This window comes from Dipteris shenzhenensis, chromosome 21 (genome assembly GCF_047967505.1).
Source record: "Dipteris shenzhenensis isolate YYH24624 ecotype China chromosome 21, Dip_SZ_1.0, whole genome shotgun sequence".
In the NCBI taxonomy this organism is placed as follows: domain Eukaryota; kingdom Viridiplantae; phylum Streptophyta; class Polypodiopsida; order Gleicheniales; family Dipteridaceae; genus Dipteris; species Dipteris shenzhenensis.
The window spans coordinates 24,954,993-24,973,644 of record NC_141616.1 but is presented as its reverse complement, the minus strand read 5'-3'; the positions used below and the strand labels follow the sequence as shown (position 1 = coordinate 24,973,644).

Below are 18,652 nucleotides of genomic sequence, written 5' to 3'. Positions count from 1 at the left end.
GTGTGTGGATTTGTATGTGTGAGAGCATATTTTTATACTATGGTCTGCACCCATTGTTGGGTGTTGATTGTTGGGGTAAAGGCACTATGGCCACCCAAGTACAGTTAGTACACTTAGTACTTTATTTGTTAAGTTCACTAAGTACACCGTACTTAGTGTTGTAACCTTATCCTTTCATATAAAAGGTTGACTGTGTGCTAGGGGAGGTACACACATACGTTTTATCCCCACACTTCTTGTGTCTTATCCTGCTTGTGTGTGTCGGTGTGCTCCCACTCTCCCCTTCCACAACTGGTATCAGAGCAGCTAGGCCTTTGATCTGCTCCCACACCCTTGCATCCAATCCTCACCAGCCCACTCAAAGTGGTGGAGGAGGAGGACCAGCTTGGGCTGTCCCGTGACCCCTTCTTCCTCGTCCATCTGCTGCTTCACTGTGTCATCGCCAGCCTTGCACAGGCCCCTACCAGCCTCATCGATGCGCCATCCTCGTGTGTTGTGACTACAGCCCCGACAGCTGCTCTTGCTCTCCTCGCCATTACGTTATCACCTTCCAGCACGTACACATGCCAAACAGAAATTCTGTAAAAAGACAGCATATCTGCTGCGATAACGTAAGCTCCTAAGGTAAGGCTACGTTGAAGTACAAGCAGTAGAGGCGCGTCGGTCAAAAACTGGAAGCTATTTGGACCTCTGTCTCATCTTTCTGCGCTTCCGCTTAAGTCTGCGCATCCTTTTTTTCTTCCACTTGGCTCTCATGGCGGAGGCAACACGAGATCCCTCCAACCAGCACTTGGCAAAACTCGCGCAGCAACAATCACGATAAGGACTCCATGCCTTCGTTCTCTGAATCGAACAATTTTGACCAAGTTTGACTTTAGTCAAATTTGGGGCTTTTGTTGCCTGACCGGCAATCTGTCAAGTGGGAGTATTCTACATGCAGCAGATTATCTTGTGGAGCACAATTATGCGCTGAAAGTGCAAAAATTGATTTAGATCTTTTGGTCAAAGGTCAAACTTTCCCAATTTGCGGTCAAATCTCTGAAAATCTTCGTGCGTTCAAATGCTTTTAGGCCACTTCACTTCCAGACTGAGTATTCAGTTGGGGGGGAAGCTTCTGGAGCAATAGAGGCCAAAAAAAAAAAAAAAAACACCAGAGAATTACTGTTTTTTTTGATAGTCTGGGACTGTCAAACAGCAGGTTTGACCTGCTTTGACCAGCAGAATTCAAAAAAGTGCAGCTGTAAATTATTATATCAGTTCTGGGATTTTTCTGGAGCGTTTATACGCAGCTGTACCGCATTTTCGCCAGTAAAGACAGGCAGGAAACAGACAGTATTTACTGTTAAGTGGGAGAAAGTTGCAGGTCCTGTGTTCCATTGCAGGAATTAACTTTTGAGCACAACTACAAGTGCATCTGTGCACTTAGTTTGCAGGGAGTCAGGCACCGAAGTGTGGGTTATATTTCTTGCTGATTGTAATGGCTTCATCCTCGGAATCTTCTCTTCTCAATATTAAACAGTTGCAGGGTGCTGCTAACTACCCAATGTGGAAAAAGATGGTCCTGAATGTGCTAATTCTCAGGCAGTTTCATGCTCCTATTATACACAAAGGTGTGAAGCCCACTGGCACATTTGATGATGCTTGGGCACTAGCTGATCTGTCAGCAAAGTCCATAATTGAATTGTCACTCCATGAGAGTGTTGTTTGGAATGTGGATGGTGAAAAAACAGCCTGGGGTGTGTGGAAAAAGCTACAGGACACATATGAGCAGCAGAGTGTAGCCACAAAGATATATTGGCTGCGCAAGTTCTTCAATCTGAAGATGAAGGAAGGGACCTCCATGGATGCACATCTCAATGAGTTTAATTCAATTGTCACTCAACTTGCAAATCAAAAATATGTGGTGGATGAGGAAACCAAGGGTATGGCACTCTTGATTTCTCTTCCTGAAAGTTGGGATACATTCACCACAGCTGTAACAAATGCAAACACTTTTATAAGTTTTTCAGATATCACAGGGCTGATTTTGCAAGAAGAGCAGAAGCTGAAAGCTCAAGATGCAGTAAAGCCTAACAATGCCTTAAATGCAAGGGGGAGAAGTCAGCAAAGAGGCAAATCTCAGGAAAGGGGAAAAGGGAGGAGCAAATCCCGCTCCAACAAAGATGTTGAGTGCTACTACTGTGGCAAAAAGGGACGTACTAAAAAGCAGTGCTTTAAACTGAAAAATGATAAGAGAGACAAAGCCAAAAACACTGATGCGTCAGATGCAAAAGCAATTGTACCAGTAAGCAATGGCAAGAGCAGTGTGAAGATTGAAGAGCTTCATTCTACACACGGTTATGACAGTGAGGGAGAGGTTCTATTTCTCTCTACTTTGGATGCTCATTCTCTCCATGCAGGAGATTTTGCAGACATGCACTCTTGGATCATTGACTCAGGTGCCTCATTCCATGTTACACCTTACAAAGAATTGTTTGTAAGATATGCAGCAGACAGTAATGGAGTCGTTTTTCTAGGGGATAATCATGCATGCAGTATTGTTGGTGTTGGAGATGTCAGGCTTGTATTTGCTGATGGTACTCAGCTTATGCTTCACAATGTTAGGCATGTACCCGAAGTCAAGAAAAATCTGATTTCTACTGGCATGTTGGATGACGAAGGTTTTGTGACCAGCTTTGGTCATGGTTTCTGGAAGGTCACCAAAGGTGCCCTGGTTGTTGCCAGAGGCTCTAAGGTTGACACAATGTATACTCTTCATGCTAAAGTATGTAATCATGCTGATATTCATGTCACCGAGCTGCCGAATATTTCTATGTGGCATAGCCGGATGGGACATATGAGCATAAGTGGAATGGAGCAATTGGCTCGCCTTGGCTACTTACCGTCTCTTAAATTTTCTGATTTAAAGTTTTGTGAGCACTGCATATATGGTAGACAGTTAGAGTGTCCTCATAAAAGGAGATTAGGACATAAAGATGCTCAACTTGAGCTTGTGCATATAGACGTGTGTGAGATGCCTAGTCCTTCACTTGGAGGTGCACGGTACTTTGTCACATTTATAGATGATTCCACAAGGAAGGTGTGGGTGTATCCTCTTCGATTGAAGAGTGATGTCTTTCCAGTGTTCCAGAAATGGCTTGCTATGGTTGAGAACCAAACAGGCAGAACACTGAAGGCTTTGCGGTCAGATAATGGTGGGGAGTATATGTCTAATGCATTCAATGCATTTTGTGATGCTAGAGGTATTAAAAGAGAACTCACTGCTCCTTACAGTCCAGCGCAAAATGGCACTGCAGAGCGTATGAATAGAACCATACAGGAAAAGTCTCGCTCTATGATGTCACATGCTGCTTTACCTCATGGATTTTGGGCTGAAGCTGTAAAAACAGCAGTACACCTCATCAATAGGTCACCAAATAAAAGACTAGATGGCAGAGTGCCAGAGGAGCTTTGGACAGGAAAACCTCCTTCCTATAAGCACTTGAGGGTCTTTGGCTGCACGGCGTACTTGCATATACGCAGAGAAGATCGCAGCAAGCTTGATCCTAAGTCTCTTAAATGCATTTTTCTTGGATATGGTGACAGTGGTGAGATGGGTTACCGCCTATGGGATCCTGTGAATAAGAAGCTAATACGCAGCAATGATGTCTTATTTGATGAGTCATGTATGTTTAAGGTAGCAGATAAGCCTTCTGATGCTTCAGAGGTTGACATTGATGACTCGGGACATCCTGTACAATTCAGGCAGGCTGCGAATCAGCCACAACAGCAGCGTAATCAGCCAATGCATGATGCTGCAGCAGGTCCAAATGGACAGCCCGCAGTGGCGGAAGATGTACTACGTGACATGCCACCTTTGGAAGACCTCCCAGGCATAATTCTGCAGCCTGATCTACTAGAACAGCAACCTATTTTAGGTGAGCAGCAAGTTGGACAGCAAGACCAATGGGTCCGAAGGTCCACTCGACAAATGAAACCGCCAGACAGATTTGTTCCAGGAGCAGATTTTATTATGCTTACAGATTGTGGAGAACCTTCCTGTTACAAGGAAGCCGTGCAAATGCATGATAAAAGGCTATGGGAACTAGCCATGAAGTCTGAAATGGACAGTCTCCATAAAAATGGTACTTGGGAATTGGTGCAGTTGCCTAAGGGCATGAAAGTACTGCCATGCAAGTGGGTGTATAGATTGAAAGTCACACTTGGAGCTAAGCCAAGGTATAAAGCGAGGTTGGTTGCCAAGGGCTTTAAGCAGGAGTATGGTGTCGATTTTGATGAGATCTTTTCTCCAGTGGTTAAGATGACCACACTCAGGATTGTACTTGCTTTGGTTGCATGTGAAAATTTGGAATTATGCCAAATGGATGTGAAGACAACCTTTCTTCACGGTGATCTTCATGAGGAGATCTACATGCAGCAGCCAGAAGGATTTGCAGTCAAGGGCAAGGAGTCACTTGTATGCAAGCTTAAAAAGAGCCTTTACGGGCTGAAACAGGCACCAAGGGAATGGTATAAGAAATTTGATACCTTCATGAAGTCCCAAGGTTTCAGGAGAAGTGATGACGATCACTGCTTATATACCAAAAGGGCTGCAAATGGCAGCTTAATCATTCTCATTTTATATGTGGATGACATGCTTATTGCTGGTAGAGCTCGTAAGGAGCTTGATGACCTTAAGAAAAGATTGCATGAGGCCTTTGATATGAAGGACCTTGGTGATGCAAATCACATACTGGGAATGCGGATACGGAGAGACAGGGGACAGCGTTTGTTGTATTTGTCTCAGACCGAATATATTGGCAAAGTATTGCACAGGTTTCATATGGAGGGGGGGAAGACCCTTAGTTCTCCATTGCCTCCGTATGTGAAACTCAGTGCAATGGACAGCCCACACTCAGATGCTGATAGGGCTGAAATGGCCAAGATTCCGTATGCTTCAGCTTGTGGCAGTCTCATGTATGCCATGGTTGCTACCAGACCTGATATTGCGTTTGCAGTGGGAGTGGTTAGCAGGTATATGGCAAATCCAGGCAAGAAGCATTGGAATGCAGTGAAAGGTATCATGAGATACCTGAAGGGCACACAGGAGTTGTGCATATGCTTTGGCAAGCGAGATGCAAAGGTGCATGGTTATGTGGATTCAGATTTTGCTGGTCATCCAGATAACCGGAAGTCTACTACCGGTTATGTTTATACATTCACTGGTGTCATGGATGTCAAGGATGCAGCAGTGCATAGCCTTGTCTACCACGGAAGCTGAATATATTGCAGCCACAGAGGCATGCAAGGAGGCCTTATGGTTATCTCGGCTAGTGGGAGATTTGGGCATTACAGGTGATATTCCATTGTTGCATTGTGACAGTCAGAGTGCTATTCAGTTGGCACACAATCCTGTCTTTCATGCAAAGACAAAGCACATTGATGTGAAGTATCACTTCATCAGGGAGGTGATAGATGATAAGCTGATTCAGCTTGTCAAGATTCACACAGATGATAATCCAGCAGCTCTGTTGACAAAAGGCTTGCCTGCAGAGCGGTTTGCACATTGCCGACAGTTGATGGATATAGGTTGAGCCTCATTTATTTTACTTGAGGGCATATTGCCTTTAAGTGGGAGGTTGTTGGGGTAAAGGCACTATGGCCACCCAAGTACAGTTAGTACACTTAGTACTTTATTTGTTAAGTACACTAAGTACACCGTACTTAGTGTTGTAACCTTATCCTTTCATATAAAAGGTTGACTGTGTGCTAGGAGAGGTACACACATACGTTTTATCCCCACACTTCTTGTGTCTTATCCTGCTTGTGTGTGTCGGTGTGCTCCCACTCTCCCCTTCCACATTGATGACGTCAGTGGGGACAACAATATTGATAGACTTTTCTTTTGCAATTTTGTTTAGCCATGAAGAGGTTGTCAGTTCAGGATTTTCCTACAAATTTTGCCTAGCATAAGGTAAATTAGAAGCGGAAAGATGACGACGATTTGCATTACTATGACGACTGGTATCTTGCCTCCACAAGACTCTACCAGCCGCGCCGGATCCAATCGGAGGTTAGGGGATTGCAAATCCTCAAGCTGCCAGAGCAAATCTCTAAGTGCTGAGCGAGCCCTATCAACGAGTATGACAACGTGATTGTCTACCACATGAAGAACTTCATGATTTCCAAAAACCAGACTAGAATCCCCATAAATAAATGGAGGATTTCATTGATGCCATAGTAGCTAGTCCTTGCTATGCATGATGGAGTTTATGGTTTTCACCGGTGTGAGTGACTATCATGAGATTGAAACTGCACTATGTTGTGTTTTTAGAGGATGAATTTGGGAATGTTCCTGGATTCATCTAGGTATATGCTTCTGCCGTATTAGTGGACATGGAAATTTCATCTTGTGAAGTTTTCGTCCAAGTTGCGGCTTGCTGGTATTGTGATAATTCTTTCTATCTTAATTGGTGCGTTGCCCTATCAGCTATATTTAGATTTAGATGCTCGTTGGGGAGAGACTAAAATGAAAACGTTTAGACTTCATAAGCAGTTGTAGCTTGAATGAGGAGATTTTGGACTACCTTTTGATCAGCCTTCTCCTTTAGTGCTAGCCGTTGTCATGGCTGAGTCTGCCCTTCAGCTCCAGAGTGCCGACAGAAACTCGATACGAAGACTTTGTATAAATGGATGCTTAAGTATGTGTGGGTGTGTGGATTTGTATGTGTGAGAGCATATTTTTATACTATGGTCTGTACCCACTATTGGGCGTTGATGACGTCAGTGGGGATGTCATAGTAGCTAGTCCCTGCTATGCGTGATGTAGTTTATGGTTTTCAATCTTGTGAGTGACTATCATGAGATTGAAGCTGCACTATGTTGTGTTTTTAGAGGATGAATTTGGGAATGTTCCTGGATTCATCTAGGATATGCTTCTGCTGTTTTAGCGGACGTGCAAATTTCACCTTGTAAAGTTTTGTCCATGTTGTGGTCTGCTGGTATTATGATAATTCTTTCTATCTTAATTCGTGCATTGTCCTATCAGCTAGATTTAGAGTTAGATGCTCGTTGGGGAGAGACTAAAATGAAAACCTTTAGACTTGACTAGTAGTTGTAGCTTTAATAAAGAGATTTTGGACTACCTTTTGATTAGCCTTCTCCTTTAGTGCTAGCCTTCGTCATGGTTGAGTCTGCCCTTCACCTGCGGAGTGCCGACAGAACCTCAGTATGAAGACTTTATAGAAATGGATGCTCAAGTATGTGTGGGTGTGGATTTGTATGGATGAGAGCATATTTTTATACTATGGTCTCCACCCACTGTTGGGCACTGATGACATCAGTGGGGGATGTCATAGTAGCTAGTCCTTGCTATGCATGATGGAGTTTATGGTTTTCAACCTTGTGAGTTACTATCATGAGATTGAAATTGCACTATGTTGTGTTTTTAGAGGATGAATTTGGGAATGTTCCTAGATTCATCTAGGTATATGCTTTTGCAGTATCAGCAGACATGCAAATTTCACCTTTTGAAGTTTTCATCCAAGTTGCGGCCTGTTGGTATTGTGATAATTCTTTCTATCTTAATTGGTGCGTTGCCCTATCAGCTAGATTTAGATTTACATGCTCGTTGGGGAGAGACTAAAATGAAAACGTTTAGACTTCACAAGCAGTTGTAGCTTGAATGAAGAGATTTTGGACTACCTTTTGATTAGCCTTCTCCTTTAGTGCTAGCCTTTGTCATGGCTGAGTCTGCCCTTCACCTCTAGAGTGCCGAGAGAAACTCAGTACAAAGACTTTGTATAAATGGATGCTCAAGTATGTGTGGGTGTGTGGATTTGTATGTGTGAGAGCATATTTTTATACTATGGTTTGCACCCACTGTTGGGCGCTGATGACATCGGTGGGGATGTCATAGTAGCTAGTCCCTGCCATGCATGATGGAGTTTATGGTTTTCAACCTTGAGTGACTATCATGAGATTGAAACTGCACTATGTTGTGTTTTTAGAGGATGAATTTGGGAATGTTCATGGATTCATCTAGGTATATAATTAACCAATGACATTAAGCTCAATAATCAGAGATTGGACCAAAGGTTGCAAAATGTGGACAAAATGTATCTGCCGCTATGAGTAAGGGGTTTGATCATATGAAGAGGAGCCAAAAGAAGACACCATAGTAACTGATTTTGAAGCAGGTGCTTTCTGAGATGATTACCTTAAACATGTGATGAATCTTGAAGGGTTTATTGCGTCAGCTAGGAAGGCACACCAAGTTTGAAGAGAGAGTTCATAAAGCAAAAGAGCTTTTACTTGGAGAGGTAACAGTCCTGAAACTGAATTGTTATGTCAGAGATTTAATGAATACAAAGGATTGCCTGTTGATCTCAGGTCACTCCTCACATACTAGTAACGGTAACTAGCAATATGTGCTAGACCCTCAGAATCCAAGGGGGGATTACGTCAAGACAATGAGGTCAAAGATAAACTAATTGTTTCCAAGTTCAAGAGTGGCTCACCCAGTGAGCTGGAAGTATGGATCAGTAAATTGGAAGCTTCTTTTTATATCGTAAAGGGGATCAGGGTAAAATAAGATTTGTTGTGCTTCATCTTGAGGATTTTTCGCACAGATGGTGGAGGCATTTGCATCAGGATGGTGTGGTGATTGATACCTGGGAAGGATTCAAAACAGAAATGTTCTAGACTTTTATTTCTCTTGTAGCCAGGGATCAACATATCTACAGGTGTTACGATTTGACTCATCAAGGAACAGTAAAGATTTATGTCAACGGAAAACTAGCATTGTTCATACATATCTACAGGTGTTATGATTTGACTCATCAAGGAGCAGTAAAGATTTATGTCAATGGAAAACTAGCATTGTTCATCCTTGGCATTGGTGACAGAAGTAGAATGCTCAAATTTATCCATGGCCTGCATCCTAATATTGTCTCAGATGTGGCAGCTCAAAGGCCCACCACTCTCAAGGAGGCCATGCAGTTGGCTGAGTTATATGAACCCCAAGTGCAATCTAAAGGAGAAGAGCTTGGATATTGGCCATTTTGGAACCAAACCTCAATTAAAAGTGGTCCAAACAAGTTTCCTATATCATTTACAACCTCTTCTACCTTTAGATATCCTATTGCTTATTGTAGTAACATAGGGCATCCAAAAACTTATAAGGCTGAGATGCAAAGGCCTCATTTAAGCCTACCCCAAGGGATCCCTTATGGATGAAAGGAAAAAGAAGAACCTGTGCTACTTATGTGGTGAAAAGTGGACTGCGAGCACCGGAGTGTCTTGCAAGGCTAAGACGGGCAAAAGTTAGCATGAAACTTGAGGTTGATATTGATCTACCGTCTGATGATCCATTCAGAATTCATGATTGTGAGAATGATGGCAAAGAGAATGATGAGGTTATTCTAGTATCCCAAAAAAAGACAACCTTTCCATTTGACCCAGATGGCTCTACATGGGAATGCTCCATAATCAATCGAGACTACCAGTCCAATTACCCAAGAATTGTTAGCAATGGAATGTTGAAATTCTTGATGATAATATGAATGATGGTAGAGAACCTGAGGGTCACTCTTGTGTTGAGGATGATGAAGTGTTTTGGGATGATATTGAGGATGATGAAGTGTTTTGGGAGACTTAATCTGTCTTGTACAGCATTTCTCCAGAGGCTATAATGGGCTCTAGAGGTACCCAAACTAGCAAATTGACGGCAATCTGTCCACATTTTGGTTGATATTGGAAGTACCCACAACTTCATCAACTCTAAAACTGTCCAAGTACCCAACGACATTGGATCATGGTCTTGTTGAAGTGGCTAATGGGAGGCACTCTTTCAGCATGCATTGTTGCTGGGCCACTAGTGTTTTTATATTATGCTATTTGAACAGCGTCTTCACGTGTATCATTTTATATGTTGGAGCTGGCAATGTTCTTGTTGCAGCTAGGAATCAATATGTATGCTGCTCTTGTGCTGTTCCCAATCAGTCTGGTGACCCATTCTGTTATGGGAGGACTAAAGGTGTTATTTGCATCATCTTACTTGCATGCTGTGATTATATAACTCACATGTTCTGGGGAGCACCTGTTTCTGGCAACAAGGCTGGGAGCTATATGACAAAGTATTGCAAAGGTGGTTTAGAATTTGGGACCTTGAGTCTGATTTCTCGCTTTGGAAGCATTTGGGCTGATCAGTCTTACTAGCAGAGTGCCATTGCAGACAACCCAAAAGCTGCATTTCAAGCTTACATCCTCGGTGGGCTCAGGTGGAGTCCTAGTCCATTGGTATTCCATTGGAGTCTTATTCCTATGGATGCAGCTTAATTTATTCGGTAGGTCTACTCTGTTCCTCAGTAAATTACCATCACTTCTTATACTTCTTAACTGTAGTCCTGCAATCTTTTTCCACGCCGTCCTCCAAAGCTGAATTGAGTTGGCCTGACCGATAAAGTAATTGCTGCTGTTGGTCCCTAAATTGCTGCATCATTTTTCTCCGCCTCACCATCATTTGTTCATGCTGCCCCATCATTCTTGTCATAAAGTCCTCAAAGTTAACCTTGGCGTTCAGGTGGAGTGACTTACAAGATGATGGACTATGAGGAAGTGGAGATGGGTTCCTAGATTTCTCAGAAGGAGCATTCTCTACTGGTTCATGTTCTCTCACTTGAATATCCTCGACGCTTCTTGAGCTTCGTCATGATCCATTTCCATTGCAATGTCCCTGTTGGCTTGCCCTTTCTGGAATTATGGGCAGACCTTTTTAAATCCATTAGAAATTCCCCACTCCAAACATACTAGTTTGTCACAAAATGAACTAAGTGTTAGAAAAAAGAAATCCCACCAGAGGGTGTGCTCAAAGACAATATAGAAGCAACTCTTATATATTTCGGTCTGTCCATAAACAGGACAAGATACAATACCAAAAAGGTTCTCCTACTATATGCTTGGCACCTCTAGATCTCTGAGTCCGCGTGCTCCACTGAGCGTATGGTGACTCTCCGTCCAAAGGATCCTTTCCACCTTGCTGTCCAGAAACTAGTCTAGGTGGGCAGCTTCTTGAGCTATGTCTGCAGCCCTCTGTAGGTCACCTTCACCTCCTGTGTATAGGCCCAAGGGTGCTCTTCCTGCTGCTCCTTCCTGCTCTTGGATTGCTGCTGCAAGTGATAATGAATGGGGGCCCAAATGCCCCCTTTTATAGGCCCCAAGGGCTCTTGAAATAACCGGCCCAGTAGGGGGATGAACTGATCCCCCCTTGGCCAATTTCTGGGTCTGTAGCAGCCGACCTGGTTGGCTGGCTCCAACTAGCCCAATACTCACTTCCAAGAGTCAATTTCATCCTAATATCTTACCTTTTTGCCATTGGCATTCTTTAGGGTTCGCTATATATTGGGCTCTACACGCACGACAGGGCACTATGGGCATTGATAGGAATGCCATAGGAGCTTGTCCTTGCTATGTGTAATGGAGAGGATGGATTTACTGCCCTAAATTGTAAGATGAGTTCATGCAAGTTCTTTTCGTTTATCTATGTATGTATCTGTGTATGGCCACCGTCTTATTTGTTTCACATAGTTGAAAAGATAGTTTTCATATAAGGAGTTTGTCACCATGCTCATGGATAATGATCACTTGGTAGGAAGGGTATATGTGCAATGGAAGAGTTTGCAAATTTAGATCCTAAATTCCTTTACCCCACCCTTGATTGGAGCATACCTTTGCAATGGAAGAAATTGCAAATTTAGATCCTTAATTCCTTTACCCCACCCTTGATTGGAACAAACCTTGAGGTTAAAGGGCTCTACTAGCAATGTCAAGACTTGACCATAGATTCCGTATTGTGCCTCTCATTGCTTTTGGGATTCGTACATGTCAAATATGATGCTTTCACTACATATGTAATTTTATGGGAAGCCCACCACTTAGGGGCTTGAGATCTCTTCTCCAAATAGAACTACCCAGCTATAGCTAACTCCAAGTCATCTACAAGGGTTGTGCTGTAGGTTCATGTTCCATTGAAGAAGAATAAACATTTGTTTGAGGAACATGCAGCCTACCTCACTTCGAACCTCCCATACCTAGCGGATCTCCACCTAATCTCCTTTTTATTGTACCCTCCATGGCCCTTGTACTTTTCACCTTCCTTGAACCATTAATCCTTTTGTTGCCTATTTACCTACTCCTGTCATCATTACCACCCTCCAATTTAATGTGTTCAAACTTTTATTTGATAAATTAAATTGATTGATATGAAAAATTCATGTTTGTTAAGTTTATTTTTCTTTGATTGATTGGACACAAGATAATGACAGTGGGAAAAAAGCTCTTTCAATTTACAAGTGGTATGCTTGAAGTAGCTTTAGAGCAATCATAATGCCAATATTACGACGGAAAGATGGCAAGAGTGGTTTGTAGATGAGGAATGTGCACTTTACAACCATACTCGAGAGTTTTGATGCAAAATATTGATAGGATGACACTCCTTGAATTACTTTTCTTTTGGAATGTCATAGGGCGATGCTACCATGGATTTGATGACGTTTTTTTTCTTGATATGTGTATGGATAGTAAAGCAATGATATATTGATTTTCTTGTTGTGGACTCGAATTTCACAAGGTGTTTGCATATGTGCACTAGGTAATGATGGTGCTGGACGAATGGTGGTTGGACAAACCTTCACCATTGGTATACGCTTACTAATCAACTTTTATGATTCCAATAGCTCATTACGCTTTTTTAATTTAAAAAAGCAGGGGAGAATAGGAGATTGTTATTATGAAAGTAGTATGTATGCCTCTTAAAGGGTTGTGCTTAAAAGTTGAAAAGTCAAATTCAACAATCAAAATGGATACCATCAAGGAGAATCAGACTGTCACAATGGGAGCAGCTAGTTGAGGAAATGCCTTTGTTCACCATCAACTCAGACAACTTGCTACCGCTTTGCTCCTCAACTTGTAGCTTCTCCCCCTACATGTTTCACCCTCGTGTTGTCAGACCTCATGCACCTTAGTCCAACTCCCTTAGCCCATCCCCCTTGAGGTTCCCTCCTACATTACCGCCGTCTCACCTTGGTACGCAAATTGTCCCTTCTCATGGCCTTATTCGGTGGATCCTTGGGCCCACCTTGCCACTTTGAGCTTACCATCAAACCTCGCGCGCCCCCCTTGCAATTGTCAAATTAGGGAGGCAAGGGGAGAGACCAAGACAATTAATTGTGAAATCTCAAGATGCACAATCACGACCAAACGTACTCAACCATAGGTAGGGAGGCAAGGGGAGAGACCAAGATAATTAGTTGTGAAATCTCAGGATGCACAATCATGACTAAAAGTACTCAACCATAGGTACCACCTCAAGAGGGATTCTAATGTATAAATGAGGACCTCACGAGGAGCCTATATCTCTAAAAGCTCAAGGAGCTTTAGCTAAGGAAGAAATGCATAAATCTGAAATGACAACGTTATTATTACAAAAAATAACAAAGAAGGCGGGGAGAAAAAATAAGGCACAGGGACTCAAGACCCTTAGGATCAAAATATGGAATGTAGGGGGATGGTCTCTAGACAAGACCCTCACATTAAAGGAGGAGATATCTGAAACTGAAATACTCTTAATATTGGAAACATGGGAGCACGAAGGAGATGAGATCCTAGCGGTACAAGGAGTTTTAAGAAAATCAATATGGAACAGAAAAAACTTTATAGGAGGACAGGGTGTCAGTGGGATAACATACTACATTAGCAAAGCTTGGAGAACACAAGAGGTCATAAAAGAAAACCCACATAGTTAGTCTTGAATTTAGCTTATGCAACCATTCTTTTCCTAGAATTACCTTCACTCTATCTAAATTCATAAACATGAAATCTAGATGTGTGAAGTAATTTTGGATAGTAAGGGGAATCTGTGTAGCACGTCTTTCCCATATGTGCTTTTTTGCTGCCATATCCACCCCGTAGACATGGCCACTTGGCTGTGTTGGAACCCCTAACTCTGCACAAGTTTAGCATTCAAGAAATTCGTGAAGCTCCTAGAGTCTATCAAAATGTGCACTCCCTATCCATGATCGACCAGTAGGTCTGAACACATTCGCTGCTGGGCTTTTGAGGAAAGTTTTCTCAAAGCATTGCTTTCCAAAAGCAGCCTGTTTGGATTTCCCCACATAGTCTACTACTCCGGCTGTCTAAGAGAGGAGGGCCATGAGCTGGATTTTAGAGCAGAAGACCTTCTCACAAAGGAGCATCACGCAGAATTTTGACACTTAGATGAAGGACTAGATGCAAGCCAAACACTGAGAGTTGTATTGCTGCAAGCCACGGTTACAGGCTTGGTAGCAAAAACACCCTCCTTCACACCCGAATGTCAAGTGAGAAGGAGCACACTCCCAAGCGCATCAATGGTGGTTGAACTGGCGGCAGTACACTTTTTGATGCTTTGAAAATCCAAATGGCACAAGGGATGTCCAAAGGAAAGGTGTTGGCTTAGTGGAGGGAATTGAAAGAGAAGCCAAAGACTTGGGCTGATTTTGAACAAATGTCTCAAGAGGAGTTCGTTTACACTTGAGCATGGACAAATAACATTCGATACCTACCTGCAGTAAAGGTTTAGGGAACTTCAATCCAAAGCCTCATATATCAATCCTACCACCATCTGAGTTTTTCATAAATGATTGGCAAAAGAACACAAACTTCAAGTGAAGAATAACCGAAGAAAAAACCTTAAGAACTCGATTACATACGCCAAGATCTGTGATGATACTATGGCAAAGGGGAGTTCTTCACAAAAAGCACAGGCTACCATGAATTCCGAGCAAAAGACTTTTAGGAGGAAGAGGCATTCCAACCTCGTAGGGCACCACAGACTCAAGCCTCAAGTCCTTCATAAGCTCCGGCTGAGGCAACTACAAAGCGCATGATGTAGGCCGAACAAAACCTTCAGTACATAAAGGAAGGCCATTGCTTCCTGTTCGTACAAAAGAAGGGGCATATGTAGATGCAATGTCCCAAGTGGAAGGGTAAGGCGAATAATGCTCCTTTGACAGAAGTCAAGGTCCTAGAATGGATAGGTGGTACAGAGTTGATCCTCAGCACTCTGATACTTTTACTACTACCGTGTCAGTTGATTATGCATTTGTGCATTCTGATCATACACCTCTATGTTTGAGGATTTCTCTGCATGACATGTCGGATGATAGGCTTCCACTCAGAAGGCTCCTCATGGTTAACAATAGCTATTTGGATCATGATCATTTTAAGGCCATGGTGTATGATGCGTGTCAATCTCTTTCACTTCGGAGTTTTATTGATATTGATTATGCCTGGGAGACGGAAAAAAATTGCCAAATGGGAAACAAGAGCTCGTCAGCGAGCTTTCTTGGATAAAGATTGCTCGTCGAAGGGTTTTTTTAAGAGCTTACATCATAAGCGAATATTTGTCGTACTCTGCTTTCTGATGAACATTGGACTTCCTCTCGAGCTCAACTTGCTGCAGCTTGTGTTCATCATTTTTCTAGGTAGTTTGGACAAGCTGATCCTCTTTCTCCGGCACTATAGGAAGTTCGGACTCAATTACTGCAGCATGTTTTCCTATTGTTTCACATGCACAAGCTCTTGAGCTTGAATGCCCTTTCATTGAAACAGAATTGATTGTTGTCGTCAGACCATGTGGTAAATGGAAATCTCAGGGATGGGATGGCCTTACACTGGAATTTTTTCTTGAATTATGGGATCTTCTCAAGCCCATTTTGCTGCGTATGATCAACCATGCCTGGGAACAGCAACATATGCCAGTTTCTTGGAAAAAAGGGCTAGTAAAGCTTCTTCCCAAAAAGCAGATTTGTGAATCATTGGCTGATTGGAGACACATTACTCCTATGCTTGTCATTTATAAAATCATCACCAAAATGGTGGTTGATCGTATTAAAGTATACTTCCATGATGGTTTACATCCTACACAATATGGTTTTCTTCCTCGCAGGCATATCACTGATAATATCACAAATGCTTATGTTGGAATTGAGTATGCCAAATACACAGAGCAGGATGTTCTTTTACTGCAAGTTCATATTGCCAAGGCTTTTGATACTGTTCAATGGGACTTCATCTCTCAGACAATGCATGCTTTGGGATTTGGGCAGAAATCGCAGCATATCATATACTGGATTTATAGTGACAGCCAAGCTGCTTGCATTCTTTCTGGAGATATCTCTGAAGCATGGACTCTTCGTTGTTCGGTGCGTCAAGGCTGTCCACTTAGTGCGCTCCTGTATGCTATAGCCATGCACCCCATGCTTCAGTATATGGATCATCTCGTAGCTACGGATAAGCTACATGGTTTGGAAATACATGACAGTAAACCATTGCTTGCTCAAGCTTATGCAGATGATTCTTTTTTCACTCCCCGCAATACAGAGCAGGATCTTTTTGAGCTAATGCAAGCTCTTTCTTTATATGGTTTAGCTGCTGGGCTTCATGTAAATTTTCAGAAATCAAAATTGTTGCCTTCGCATTCCAAGGAATGGCACTCTCTTTTATGGCTTGGAGAAATCATCCCACCAACTCAATTGGTTCGTCATCTTGGCTATTCTTTGAGTTGGACAATTTCTCTTATCAAATTTGGCCTTGGAATGCATTATCGTCCACGTTGGCATAAGATTACTTTGATGCTCCAACCTTTTCAGCCAGTTCCTCCATTGCATCTATAGGATTGTCTTCAAGACTGGACACTTTCTTCTGTGGGCTTGTCATGCCGTTCTCTGCAGTTTGCACATATTCATGTCTCTTCTCTTTATAAAGTTTTACTTTCTTCACCATTTATCTCGCAAAAGGTGAATCAGCTTTGGCATCTTAATCCTCCTATGAAATGGTGGCGAAAACGTTTGAGACAGATTTGGCATTCTAAGTTTCCTATGGAATGGTGGCGAAAACGTTTGAGACAGATTTGGCATTCTAAGTTTCCTCTCTCTCAGCAGGTTTTCTTGTGGAGAGTTTTGTTGGGTGTTCTTCCTCATGGACAGCTCTTGGTACGACGACATATTGCTTCCTCTATTTGTCGTAGATGTTTGGCTCCGAGAGACACTGTGCCTCATCTCTTTTGGCATTGTCCTTCCTCTTGTGCTTTCTTGGACTTCCTTGGGCAGATTTTGAGAGCTCGGTTTCCTCAGATTGCTTTTGGCAAGTTCTTCTGGCTTTTTGGTGTACATCCATCTAGACAAGAGTTTGATTTCTTTTTTGTTTGGGTTCGGTACCGGGCACTCTGGACTCTCTGGAAGGATCGCAATCATAGGGTCTTTGGTGATCATGTTTTTTCCGATTTCTCTTTCTTCAGACACTCTTTGTAGCAATCACTTTTTGATTGCTTGCAATCTCGTCTCTTTGATCATGATGTATATTTGTACTACAGTGAGATTTTCTCTTGATGTATTATAGCTCTCCCTTTATGGGATAGCTTTTTTCATAATATAATAACTCAGAGTCCACCAAAAAAAAAAAAGTGTGTGGAGAGAGAGAGAGAGAGAGAGAGAGAGAGAGAGAGAGAGAGAGAGAACTCTGCATTTGCTACAAGTTTGAAAATTTACGTGTGTGTCCAATATAATGTGTACAACCATGATGTATCTATTAGTTGCGTTAACAGATATGATGTGACTTCATTTTGTGCTCATTGAGAATTGATTGTCTACAGAGCCTATGTTGACACAGGGCAGCATTGATGATGTGATGTGGGATGATAATTGGACATTTGTGACAGCGGATGGAGGTCTTTGTGCTCAATTCGAACACACACTCCTTGTGACTGAGACTGGGGTGGAAATTCTAACTGTCACCTGACCAACGACGTGTACTGCAAATACATAACATCAAAGGCTGTGGACTCGATCGATTTTTTTAAAATGTAAGTCATTTTTTGATCTTCACACAAGCCTTGCTTTTTAAAACGTCCTTGCATTCTATATGTCCATGCCAAGAAGATGACATACTTTATTTGGACATTTTGACGAGAATAGAAAATGCACTCCTTTCAAATGAATCATAACAAGGAGACCAATTGTTTGAATTGATGACAAAATTGAAGAACATCAAGAAGAGACTATAATTCTTGGATGGGACTCCGGGTTTCATTGCACTAGTAGTGCCAATGTAGTTGTCTTGTAAGTCTCATGTCCCTACTCAAACGTGCCACATAAGCTGTTGGTAGGTATACTACGGGCATTAATTGAGTAAATTAATGTACTAATGACAACAGATGTGTATTGCTTTGTTTCGTATATCGGATACAAGCAGGATGAAGGACTTTCCCAAAAGACGGCACTTCCATTGCATTCTCCAAGCAAAATCGTATGTCGAATGATCCCCCAATTTTTCTCTTAGAGACTCTTTCCTTCATCTCATTACCTTAGTTTTTATCTCCTAACTAATGAACTAAACCCCATATAGCCATCAACTAATTGTTTCACATAAATATCCCCCCCCTAGTTGCACAGTACGGACTGCATACTTAGTAGTTACATGAGCTCAACCTCTCAAGAAAGGTTGATCAATCTGTATCAAAAGGAAAAGGTACGAAGTTGCCATCCATTACTGAAGACTCATCTGGAGTATTAAGGTCTCACTAGCTTGCACATGTACGTTGCTTGTTATGAATGATAGTAGAAACGTCAAGCCCCTC

The 18,652-nt window shown here is 42.3% G+C and overlaps 1 protein-coding gene across 2 annotated transcripts in view; it reads left to right on the top strand.

The window, feature by feature from the left end:
- The window catches only part of LOC147888677 (methionine aminopeptidase 1D, chloroplastic/mitochondrial-like), an 86,598-nt gene extending 68,298 nt beyond the window's left edge, over positions 1–18,300 (top strand). Inside the window, exons 9-10 of one of the 2 annotated variants that reach the window (XM_087392303.1) lie at positions 12,629–12,676; positions 17,669–18,300. In XM_087392303.1, the coding sequence (XP_087248429.1) occupies positions 12,629–12,676; positions 17,669–17,814 (194 nt within the window). In that variant the 3' untranslated portion in view covers positions 17,815–18,300. The remainder of the gene's footprint in view (positions 1–12,628; positions 12,677–17,668) is intronic. The other variant, XM_087392304.1, reaches the window with a different exon arrangement.
- The last annotated feature ends 352 nt before the right edge of the window (positions 18,301–18,652 follow it).